Here is a 12,365-nt window from a genome sequence, read left to right on the forward strand (position 1 = left end):
TAGGGCCACACCCGCGGCATGTGTAAGAATACTGCAACATATGAGGGCAAGGATTCGCCATACAAATCTTCTGTTAACAAGTAAACCCATCCAGAGAGTCCACCAGAAGATGTCCACTAATAAAAGTGGATTATCGCAGCAAAAAAACCTGGATAAAATTTCAGACCCTAGGAATATGTATTTCGAAGATTTTGGAGACAAATCAGACCAACTTCAGAGCATATGAAACCAGGAACGGTCTACTTATCCGACTGAGAAAAGCACGCCGAGAGAGAAAAACAATTTGAGATAACGGGGGTCAAGTATCACAGGATCCAGAGGCAGGACCAACTGTTCTCTGTCCCCAGATGCCAAACTAAGAGCCCAAAAGATTTATTGATGCTCCCCTTGCAGGACCAGGGATCAAAGAGAGGACCTCTCTGTCCACTGTCCTCACAGCATTCCCGAGTGACAATCACCTCAGCTCCAGCCAATCTGCCTGTTACACACATCACTCAAGCAAGCACGGGGGCAAAAAGCAGACCTGAAGAAACGGCTGGGGAATCTAAAGGAGCAGACAGGGCCTGAGCCAGCTGCATGCAGCCTGCGAGGTGCAAACTGGAGTTAAAAAGCAGCCGGTGTTTTACTATGTTCTGATTACATCTTCCAAGAACAGCATATGGACATGCAACTGACCCGGGGCCGAGGGCTGGACTCCAGAGGCCGTAGGTCTCCTCTACATGGACCAAGCAATGCACATCCAGTGGAGTCTGTCCAGGAGGAGAGATGAGGGGGCAAGAGACCCCTTGCAAACAGTCCACCGCATGCTTCTCAAAGTCAGGCAAGAACAAGTTCAGAGAAGTCCGATGAGAGTGTTGTGGATCAGGATAAAAACACCGACTTTACCCCTGTTGGAGCTGCAGCACCACTGGAGGGAAAGAATACACTGTCCATGGCGAAGGACAAAAGGCTAAGTTGGAGAAAAGAAAGCTTTCCTCTGAGTTCGCAAAACAGAAACCCCTTTTCCCAGAGACCTGTCCCACGATGGGAGAATTTCCCAAACACTATTAACGTTGCAGCTTCCTCTCGGCCCTTCTGAGATTTAACCTGGGCTCACACTTTTTATTTTTTTGGCCGCGCCTCTGGTATGTGGAAGTTCCCAGGCCAGGGATCAAACCCGCCCCACAGCAGCAGCCTGAGCCACAACAGTGACAATGCTGGATCCTTAACTGCTGAGCCATCACAGGACTCCATGTACACACTTTTGATACATTCCTCCTCGTTTGGGTTTTTGTTTTGTCTTTTTTGTCTCTTTAAGGCCACAACCACGGCACATGGAGGTTCCCAGGCTCGGAGTCCATTCGGAGCTGTAGCTGCTGGCCTACACCACAGTCACAGCAATGCCAGATCCGAGCTGCGTCTGCGACCTACACCACAGCTCATGGCAACGCCAGATCCTTAACCCACTGAGTGAGGCCAGGGATCGAATGGATGTGTCTGCATGGATGCTAGTCCTATTTGTTAACCGTTGAGCCACGATGGGAACTCTCTCATTTGGTTTTTAGATATTTTTATCTGACTCTTTACAGTCCAGGGTGAATTCTCTGACCTCAAAATGGAGATAAGTCAGATCAGAAGCAGAAATTCCTGCTTATTAGAAGTTAGAAACATGAAAGCCACAATTTCAGCTCTTTGTTCAGCTGCAGGAATGAGGACATTACAGATGGGAGGAGAAAAATATTTTACAAATGCATCCATGCCTGCATCTTTCTGAATGCATACATAATAGCATACTACGCAGATATCCAACTCTTTTTCAAGAACAAAAGAATCAAAAGCACAGGAGTGGGAGTTCCCGTCGTGGCGCAGTGGTTAACGAATCCGACTAGGAACCATGAAGTTGCGGGTTCGGTCCCTGCCCTTGCTCAGTGGGTTAACGATCTGGCGTTGCCGTGAGCTGTGGTGTAGGTTGCAAACGCGGCTTGGATCCTGCGTTGCTGTGGCTCTGGCGTAGGCCGGTGGCTGCAGCTCCGATTCAACCCCTAGCCTGGGAACCTCCATATGCCGCAGGAGCGGCCCAAAGAAATAGCAAAAAGACAAAATAAGTAAGTAAATAAATAAATAAATAAATAAAACCCTTTCATAAAAAAAAAAAAAAAAAAAGAATGACTTAAAAGGGCAAAATTAAAAAAAAAAAAAAAAAAGCACAGGAGTAGAAAACAGGAAACTGGGTATTTTAAGTTTCCAATCAGGCTTTATAAATAATTAAGTTCTTAACTCCTGGTGTATTATGAAATAGGCAGATCACCTGATGAAAATTTAAGTTTAAACTTTTTTTTTTTGCTTTTTAGGGATGTACCTGCAGCATATGGAAGTTTCCAGGCTAGGGGTCAAATGGGAGCTGCAGCTGCTGGTCTACACCACAGCCACAGCAATGTGGGATCTGAATTGCATATGTGACCTACACCTCAGCTCATGGCAACGCTGGATCCCTAACCCACTGAGCAAGGCCAGGGATTGAACCCGAATCCTCATGGATATTAGTTGGGTGCATTATCACTGCACCATGATGGGAACTCCAAGTTTAAACTTCTGATGCCACTTTATGAAGCTTTTCATGTCTGAGTCAACAGGGCTTTGAGATCAGTCAAGCAATGCACAGACTTCCAAGAGGCACACAAGGAAAACGCAAAGATACCCAAGGGCAGATCCCGACTCCCGGAGGGAAGCGATGCTCACCCAGGGAGAGCAGGTTCCTGCAGGTCTCCAGCATCACGTCCCTGTACAAGGCCCTCTGCGCAGGGTCCAGGCAGGCCCACTCCTCCGGAGAGAACTCGATGGCCATGTCCTCCAAGGTCAACTCTTCCTGAAATGAAAACACATTTAACCAAGAGGCCCTCAGGAGAATTAATTTCACACAAAGTGAGGAGAGAGGGTTAACAATCAATTTGGTTGAGGGAGTTCCCGTTGTGGCTCAGTGGGTTAAGAACCTGACTAGTATCCATGATGCAGGTTCAATCCTTGGCCTCAGTCAGGGGGTTAAGTATCCAGCATTGCCATGAGCTGTGGGGTAGGTCACAGACATGGCTTCAATCTGGCATTGCTGTGGCTGTGATGTAGGCTGGCAGCTGTAGTTCCAATTGGACCCCTAGCCTGGGAACTTCCATATGCCACAGGTGTGGCCCTAGAAAAACAAACAAAAAAGGTCAATTCAGTAAGACACGATTATAAATACATACATATACACCACACACACACCCCTAACATTAGAGCTTCTAAAAAATATGAAGCAAAAATTAACAGAAAGGGAGTTTCCTTCTCAGCTCAGCAGTTAATGAACTAGGATCCATGAGGATGTGGGTTCGACCCCAAGCCTCACTCACTGGGTTAAGGATCTGGTGTTGCCGTGAGCTGTGGTGTAGGTCGCAGATGAGGCTTGGATCTGGCAGTGTAGCTGCAGATCTGATTATACCCCTAGCCTGGGAACCTCCATATGCCGAAGGTGTGGCTCTAAAAAGCAAAATAAACAAACTCACTCTTTGCCTGCCCCTTTGCCTCATGCTGAATTCTTTCTGCACTGAGACAAAAGAACCTGAGCTTCAGTAAGTCCTGACACCAGGTAAGCAGTTTCAATTACAAGACAGTGGGTTCAAGTCCCCTCCTAAGCCAGGGATTGTGAGCTCCAGCCTGAGGTGTGGGTGGGTTCAAGCCCAATTTGAGTTCTGGGTGGGTTTGAGTCCCATCCGAGAAGGAGTGCAGTTTCCCAACTACTAGTGGAATATTCTCCACAAGAGACCATTTGTTGAGCCACAAAATAAATCTTAATAAATCTAAGAAGACCAAAATCATAAAAAATATCTTCTCTAACCACAACGAAATGAAGATAGAAGTAAACAGCAGAAGAAAAAAACTGCCCCAAAATATGAAAATTAAGCCCATTCATAAAAAAAGCCAATGGGCCAAAGGAGAAATCAAAAGGAAATTTTTTAAATATCTGGAAGAAAATAAAAATATACCAAAATTTATAATATATGGTGAAAACTGTAGTAAAAGGGAAGTCTACACTGAAAAATGCTTCCGATAAAAGAGAAAAGATCTATTTTTACACCTAGAGGAAACTGAAAAAAAAAAAAACTAAACTCAAATTTCAAAGAGGTAAATAAGAAAGATGAGAGCACAAATGAAACAAAGTAGATACACATTTTTACATGTGTGTTTATATATAAACAAGCCCGAAGTTGGTGTTTTGATCAAATTAAATCTACAAACTCTTAAACTAAGAAAAAAAATGATTCAAAGAACTAAAAACAAATATAAAGGGGGAGATTACAAGTGAAGTCACAGAAATTTTTTAAAGGACATAAGAGAGTATGGTATGAACAGGCAAAAAAAATGTCTAACATAATCTAGAAGTGACAGGAAAAGTCTTAGAAACACATAACCAAGTAAGTATCACCAAGTGACACCAAGACAAAAAATATGAACAGAATTCTAATTGAAGAGATTTAAGGAGTGATCAAAAACATCGAGCAAATAAAAATCTAGTACCAGATGGCTTCACTGCAGAATTCTACCAAATATTTACACACGAATCACCTCATATCCTGATAAAAATCTTTTCAGGGAGCTCCTGTCATGGCGCAGTGGTTAACGAATCCGACTAGGAACTATGAGGTTGCAGGTTCAATCCCTGGCCTTGCTCAGTGGGTTAAGGATCCGGTGTTGCCGTGAGCTGTGGTGTAGGCTGCAGACGTGGCTTGGATCCGGCGTTGCTGTGGCTGTGGCTGTGGCATGGGCCAGCGGCTGCAGCTCTGATTAGACCCCTGGCCTGAGAACCTCCATATGCCACGGGAAGCGGCCCTAGAAAAGACAAAAAGACAAAAAGACCAAAAAAAAAACAAAACAAAACAAAAAAATCTTTTTAAGAGTTGAAGAGGGAACATGGCAAATTTGTTCTATGAAGTTGGTATGATTCTGATACCAACCTGGAGAAAAACACAAGATGAATACTGATGCAAACATCATCAACAAAATACAAACAAACCAAATTCACAGCAAATTAAAATGATTTTAGCAGTTCCCATAGTGGCTCAGTGGGTTACAAACCAGACTGGTATCCATGAGGATGCAAGTTTGATCCCTGGCCTCGCTCAGTGGGTTAAGGATCTGGGCATTGCTGTGAGCTGTGGTGTAGGCCGCAAACACAGCTCAGATCTGACGTGGCTGTGGCTGTGGTGTAGGTGGCAGCGGCAGCTGCAGCTCTGATTCAATCCCTAGCCTGGGAACTTCCATAAGCTGCAAGTGTGGCCCTAAAAAGAAGGGGAAAAAAAAATTCTTACACCGTGACCAAGTGGAACTTATTCCTGTAAGGCATCAATGATTCGACATACAAAAATCAATTGATGTAATATACCACAGCAACAGAATTAAGGAAAAAACAACATGTGATCCTCTCAACCGATGTGGAACAAAGAATTTGACAAAATTCAACAATCTTCAAGATAAACACTCCACAAATTAGGACAGGTAAACTATTTCAACATAAAAACGCACCATATGTTAAAAGCACACAGCTAACATCACAGGCAAGGGTGAGACAGGGAGAGCTTCCCTCCCATCAGGACGGAGGCGCGATGGACAGTCTCTGCCCCATTGTTCAACAAAGGACTCAAAGCTCTACCAGAGCCCTTAGACGAGGGTTAAAAAAAAAAACAAAAAAAAAAACAAAAGTAAAGTTACCTTTTTTAGTAGCTGACAAGCTCTTACAGGTAAAACTGTAAAGATTCCCCAAGAAAACTGTGACATCCAAAACCAATTTTATTTATTTTTAATTTTGTATGCAGATTAAGACTATGACTTCTATGTGCAGCTTCTTGATCCTGGTTGATAGAGCGCAGACCGTGCCTCCAGTTGGGGCCCTAAGCAATCCCTGCTGATGCTCTGTCTCCAGTCCACAGGCATGAAGCCCCGCCCAGGACAATGCCCTGGGGGGGCCTCTTCACAAGCTCCAGGTCACTGGGTCACGGGGAGAAGGAATCTAAGTGGAGATGACAGGCCCCAAGAGAAGGTGTGAACGGACAGTGTCAGGCAGGGTATTTCAGAGTCAAAAAAGATTAGTGAGTCCATGGAGTTCCCGTCATGGCTCAGTGGTTAATGAATCTGACTAGGAACCATGAGGTTGCGGGTTCGATCCCTGGCCTTGCTCAGTGGGTTAAGGATCCGGTGTTGCTGTGAGCTGTGGTGTAGGTCACAGATGCGGCTTTGATCCTGCGTTGCTGTGGCTCTGGCGTAGGCCGGCGGCTATGGCTCTGATTCGACTTCTAGCCTGGGAACCTCCATATGCTGCAGAAGCAGCCCTGGGAAAGGGAAAAAGACAAAAAAAATAGGGCACCTCAGGAAGGAGACGGAAGAACCGAGAATGACTTGACCTGAGAAAGACCCATTCCTGACTCCTTTCTTCTTCCTCAGGCAATGGGAGTCTTGAGAAGTTAATCTTGAGAGTTGAAAACATGCTGTTCCAGGCTTAAAATCAACACTCCCATTTCTGGTGCCACAACCACACGCACAGGGGAGGGTTCACCATGTGGAAGAGACAGGCCTCTGCTGGCCACGGTCCCAGGAGGGACTCAGGACAGGAGACTCCCATGGAGACCAACAGGGGAGGGTGCCCACACTCTCTTGAGATCATGCTCCCCTCTTGGTGAGGCCCTCACCCACACTGCAGCTGTGGGCACCTCAGCTGGACCCCACAACCCCCTGCAGGTCACAGACCAGCCCTGCTCCATCCCCCGTGCAGAGCAGAGCCTCCGCCCCCTCAGCCCAGATCCCAGCCCCCAGGATTGGGAGGACGCAGAGCCTTGCTGCTCAAGGATGGATCCGGATTGGAATCACCTGGGGGACCTTAACTATTACTAAGGCTGGGCCCCACCGCAACTTTTTTTTTTTTTTAATAAATTTCATTGGAGTATAGGTGACTTATAGTGTTGTGTTAGTTTCAGATATATAGCAGTGAATCAACCATACATATACATACATATCCATTCTTTTTTATTTTATATATTGTCTTTTTAGGGCTGCACCCACAGCATATGGAGGTTCCCAGGCTAGGGGTTGAATCAGGGCTGCAGCTGCCAGCCTACACCACAGCCACATCAGATCCAAGCTGAGTCTGGCACCTACACCACAGCTCATGGCAATGCTGGATCCTTAACCAACTGAGCAAGACCAGGGATCGAACCTGCGTCCTCATGGATGCTAGTCAGGTTTGTTTCCGCTAAGCCACGACTACCCATATCCATTCTTTAGATTCTTTTCCCATCTAGGCGATCCCAGGGTATTGAGTAGATTTCCTTGAGCTAAACAACGGGTCCTTGTTACCACCACAACTATCTGAAGGGCAATCTCTGGTCAGACTCTACATGTACAAGTAAGATGCCTCAGTGATCCACTGGGAGGCTTGGGTTGAGGGCCCCTCTGGAGGAAAGCCCAGCACACCTTCCCTTTTCCAGCATAATCGAGGTATAACTGACGAATAAAAATGGTGCGCACATCAAGTATACAATATGATTTTTTTTTTTACCGGCCACACTTGTGGCATGTGGAAGTTCCCGGGCTAGGAATCAAACCCACTCCACAGCTGCGACCCAAGCGGCTGCGGGGAAAACTCCAGATCCTTAACCTGCTGCACCACAAAAGAACGTGGTGGTGCAAACACTTAATTGATGCTCCCTCAGCAAATTAAGCACACAGAAACACAGCATATGAATACCTACAGTCAGAATGGTGTGCATTAGATCCCCAGAACTTACTCATTTTAAACCTACAAGCTTGAAACCTTTGACCTATATCTACCCCGTCTTCCCTAACACTGGGCTCCTGGTAACAACCTTCGTACTCTTTTTCTGAGTTTGACATTCTAGTTTGAACCTGTAATATTCTTCTATGTCTGGGAGGCTTATTCACTTAGCATGTTAAGTTCACTTGTTTTGTCATAAATGGCAAAATGCTTTATTTTTTAGGCTGAATGATATTTCACTGTCTATATACACCCTCACCCCTACGGGTTCCTTATCCATTCTTTTGTCAACAGACATTTTGGTTCTTTCCCTAACTTGGCTATGGTGATAATGCAATAATGCTCATTGGAGTGCAGCTAATTTCCTTAAAATACTGATTTTGTTTCTACCGGATATCTAGCCAGAATAGTTTTGATAGATCGCGTCCCTGTGTTTTTTGTTTTTGTTTTTGTTTTTTTTGCTTTTTAGGGCCGCACCCACAGCATATGGAGGTTCCCAGGCTAGGGGTCCAATCAGAGCTACAGCTGTCAGCCTACACCACAGTCACAGCAAAGCCAGATCCAAGACACATCTACGACCTACACCACAGCTCACCAATGCCGAATCCTTAACCCAATGAGCAAGGCCAGGGATCAAACCCACAACCTCATGGTTCCTAGTTGGATTTGTTTCCGCTGCGCCACGACCAGAACTCCTGTTCTTTTTTAAAATTAAGGAATCTCCAGAGTTCCCGTCGTGGCTCAGTGGTTAATGAATCCGACTAGGAACCATGAGGTTGAGGGTTCAATTCCTTGGCTCGGCTCAGTGGGTTAAGGATCTGGCATTGCCATGAGCTGTGGTGTAGGTCACAGACATGGCTCGGACCCCAAGTTGCTGTGGCTCTAATTCAACCCCTAGCCTGGGAACCTCCATATGCTGCGGGATCAGCCCAAGAAATGGCAAAAAGACAAAAAAATAAAATAAAGGAATCTTCATACTGTTTTCCATAACAGTTGTACAACTAACATTCCTACCAACAGTGCACAGGGGTTCCCTGTTCTCTGTACGTTGTGTTTGTGTGTCTGTGTGTTTTGGGACAGAAAGGGAGAAGGTAACAGAGGAACCAGCAACTGGCCTGGCAACAAGAAAGTCCCTCTGCCTTCCTGAGGATGAGCCTCTGTATTGCACATGCTGCGGTGCTGCCGGCCCTCTATGATTTGTGAAACGACCTTTCCCCACACAGGACTCAGTCTCCTGAGACAGGATTCTGTTACCTGACAAGTTGTGCCCACAGACCCATACCTAGCGAGTCTTCCCTAATGGAAACCTTCTGCCTTTTTTTTTTTTTTTTTTTTTTTTTGGTTTTTAGGGCAGCACCCACTGCATATGGAGGTTCCCAGGCTAGGGGTCGAATTAGAGCCACAGCAACTTGGAATCCGAGCCATGTCTGTGACCTACACCACAGCTCATGGCAACGCCAGATCCTTAACCCACTGAGCCGAGGCCAGGGATCGAACCCTCAACCTCATGGTTCCTAGTTGATTCGTTTCTGCTGCGCCACGTCGGGAACTCCACCTTCTGCCATTTGAAGCTTGGTACTCATAATTTCTCTTCTGGACTCAAACTTACAAACTCTCATGGGGTCCAACACCCCATAATATACCTCCCGTCCTGCTATAAAATACCAGAAAACACTCTAAGCTCTAATATCTAGTGCATTCATGAACGGAGTAACACACATGACGACACCTCAAGAACTCTAGATGCAAGACACCCTATTTTAATTCACAGCAACTGAGCCTGAATACTGTAATCTCCAAATCTCATAATAAAAGCGAGACGTCTCTAATGATGCATATGCCCCAGTGAGACCACATTTCTTCCAAGGAAACACTCCAGATTCTTTAAAAAAAAAAAAAATTTTTTTTTTTGGCAGGGGGAACGACCAGATTCTCTTTTGTTTATTTAAAAGTGTATCTAAGGAGACAAAAAAGAAAAAAATTAAAAAAAAAAAAGTGTATCTAAAACTTTCTTCCCTTGTAACCTCAAATACTCAGATATCAAAGGTAACCCATAAAATGATCTGAGATCTTCCCTACATTACTTTTTCTTTTTTTTTTTTGTCTTTTTGTCTTTTTTTTGTTGTTGTTGTTGCTATTTCTTGGGCCGCTCCCACGGCATATGGAGGTTCCCAGGCTAGGGGTCGAATCGGAGCTGTAGCCACCAGCCTACGCCAGAGCCACAGCAACGCAGGATCCGAGCCGCGTCTGCAACCTACACCACAGCTCACGGCAACGCCGGATCCTTAACCCACTGAGCAAGGGCAGGGACCGAACCCGCAACCTCATGGTTCCTAGTCGGATTCGTTAACCACTGCGCCACGACGGGAACTCCCCTACATTACTTTTTCTAGTTCTGCTTTCCCTCCCAATACTATAACTTGCATCTACTAACCCCAAACTCCCAGTCTATCCCGTTCCCTCCCCTCCCCCATATTACTGTTAATTCTACAATGATTCTTGACCTTCCAAAGATCCAACACAAGTCACTTGCGGAGTGGAGGCTGTGGAACACCCTCTAGACATGTAGCCTAAGGACAAAGCACCCATCTTCCTGCACCCAAGCATCCTCATAGGCTCACAACCCTGGCTGAAAATATTTCTGAACCTAAATCCACTTCCTTCATTCCCCCTCACACATGACCATAAAAAAACCCAAATAAACCAATGCATGGAAACCCTCAGTTTCAGCAATGTCCCAGTGAACTTAAGCTAAGACACTATGGCACCTTAAACCATGCAATGAACCCTGCCACCCATAAACCAAACATGAAGGGCTCCAGCCAGAACCGAGACGATGCTTTTGCCAACAGTTCCACATGCCTCTTGAACCCAAAACGAACAGGTACACACACCGTTCACGGGGCTCATGCCCACACTTGCCGCCACATTCCTTCTGCAGACCCTTACAGGGTGCTCTTCTTACCTGTCACCTTGCCTCTCCCCGAATTCCTTCTGCGCTGAGGCATAAAGAACCTGAGCCTCATTAAGTCTTGAGACCATGTGTGCGATTTCAATTAAAAGACAGAGGTTTCACCTCTATCCCTGTTACACTGTCTTCCTCCCAAATCTCCAGCACTCCAGGTGGCTCCCTGCTCTCTTCCTGTTTTTCTAGGCACGGGTCCTCTTTCTCTCCCAGCAACTGTGGCTCAGAAGGCCACGGTTCCAACACTTTTATCCTCGCCCCAAACCTCCTTGGGTGAAGTGCCTCCTCACTGTTGTCCTCCCTCCCTCCTACTGTTGATCCAGGTATCCCCTAAGTTGCTCTTCAATCCTTAAAGGTCAGGCTTTTTAATTTACTTCTCTATTTTATTCACCTGCCACAGTCAAGACTCAATTGCTTTCATTTCACTGTCTCTTTACAGGTCCTCAGCCATCCTCTATGTTCCCACCAGTTCGCTCTCATTCTTTCCTCCCCAGTTTTTCTATTTCTCTCGCAGTTATTGTCTCTGCTTCTTCTGATACTTTTCGCCCACGTATTTTCAGGGGATGGTGACTGAATAAGATGCCCGCCTACCGGAAGTGGCCGTTTTCCAACACTGGGTGTCACAGGGTGGCCCAGGTCCTCTCTTCCAGTGCGGGGAAGGGCTGACTACGCAAGTGAGGCCCTCAGGGCAGAAGGACCGGCCTGAGGAGCCGCGAGGGCAGAGGGGATGGAGGGAGGGAGGGAGGGTGTCTCCGGAGAGGGCGGGCTCCCGAATCCCAGGACCAGGGCGAGGACGCGGCCTCTCCGGGAGCGGGGCGGCCGGCACTGCCCTCTAGCAGCGGGGGGCGAAATGGGGGCTCGGATACTCCTCGCAGTAGACTTTACGTAAGGGGGCAGGAGGTAGTAAAGGATTTTAAGCAAGAAAACGTCGCGAAAAGCGGTATCTGCGTGGACCGAAAGCGGTAAAGCCGAGGACTCTGGGACCAGGCACAGCGCAATTTAAAACTCAAAGGAACACATACCCGAGCTATAAGGACGACGCCAGGATTTACTTGGGGGCGGAGGGCCGGGTTGCTGGGATTTTAGATTCCTAGCGACTTCCAAGACCCTGAGGGTGGAGTTACGGGGATGGCGAAACACACCTTTACACTGCAAAGGAGAAACTTACAGCGGAACCCTCTCCGCGTTCTCCGCGTCTGGTCCCCCGAGAAACTACGCATGCGCAAAGCTAGAGGCGGGGCTTCCGGTGTCGGGACCTGGGCGGAGTGCTACCGGCGAGGGGCGGGGCGAGGACGGAGCCCTGGTCTGCGAAGGGAGCGCGGGGGCGGGGTAGGGATGTCATACCCCCGTACCTTGAAACTGCTTATTTTTTCAGTGAACTGTTGGAAGACAAGACTGCGAGTCGCAAGTTGAAGCTAGAAAACAGGGGTAGCCCAAGCTGTCCAGTGTGACCTTTGCTCCACACTACTTCCCGTCTAAAAAAAGACTGCGCGTGCGCGGAGTGAGGTCGCTCATGGAGCAGAGCCCCGTGGAGGAAGGGGCGGGGCGTGGGGAACCTGGACTTCCGGAAGGAACCCGAGAGCGAGGGAGGGGCGCCCCTAGGGGCGTGGCCTGCCTGGCTCTCCG

The 12,365-nt window shown here is 47.1% G+C and overlaps 1 protein-coding gene across 1 annotated transcript in view; it reads right to left on the minus strand.

The window, feature by feature from the left end:
- LOC110261304 (zinc finger protein 557) overlaps positions 1–11,961 on the minus strand; it is a 29,565-nt gene extending 17,604 nt beyond the window's left edge. Inside the window, exons 1-2 of the mRNA XM_084961884.1 lie at positions 11,882–11,961; positions 2,719–2,845 (exon numbers count right to left, since the gene is read on the minus strand). Of these exons, the coding sequence (XP_084818010.1) occupies positions 2,719–2,845; positions 11,882–11,959 (205 nt within the window). The 5' untranslated portion in view covers positions 11,960–11,961. The remainder of the gene's footprint in view (positions 1–2,718; positions 2,846–11,881) is intronic.
- Positions 11,962–12,365: the final 404 nt, after the last annotated feature.

This window comes from Sus scrofa, chromosome 6 (assembly GCF_054392235.1).
Source record: "Sus scrofa isolate SSC_HxYL_T2T_F1_AM1 chromosome 6, Sscrofa_HxYL_maternal_Yorkshire_Landrace_v2.0, whole genome shotgun sequence".
Classification (NCBI taxonomy): domain Eukaryota; kingdom Metazoa; phylum Chordata; class Mammalia; order Artiodactyla; family Suidae; genus Sus; species Sus scrofa.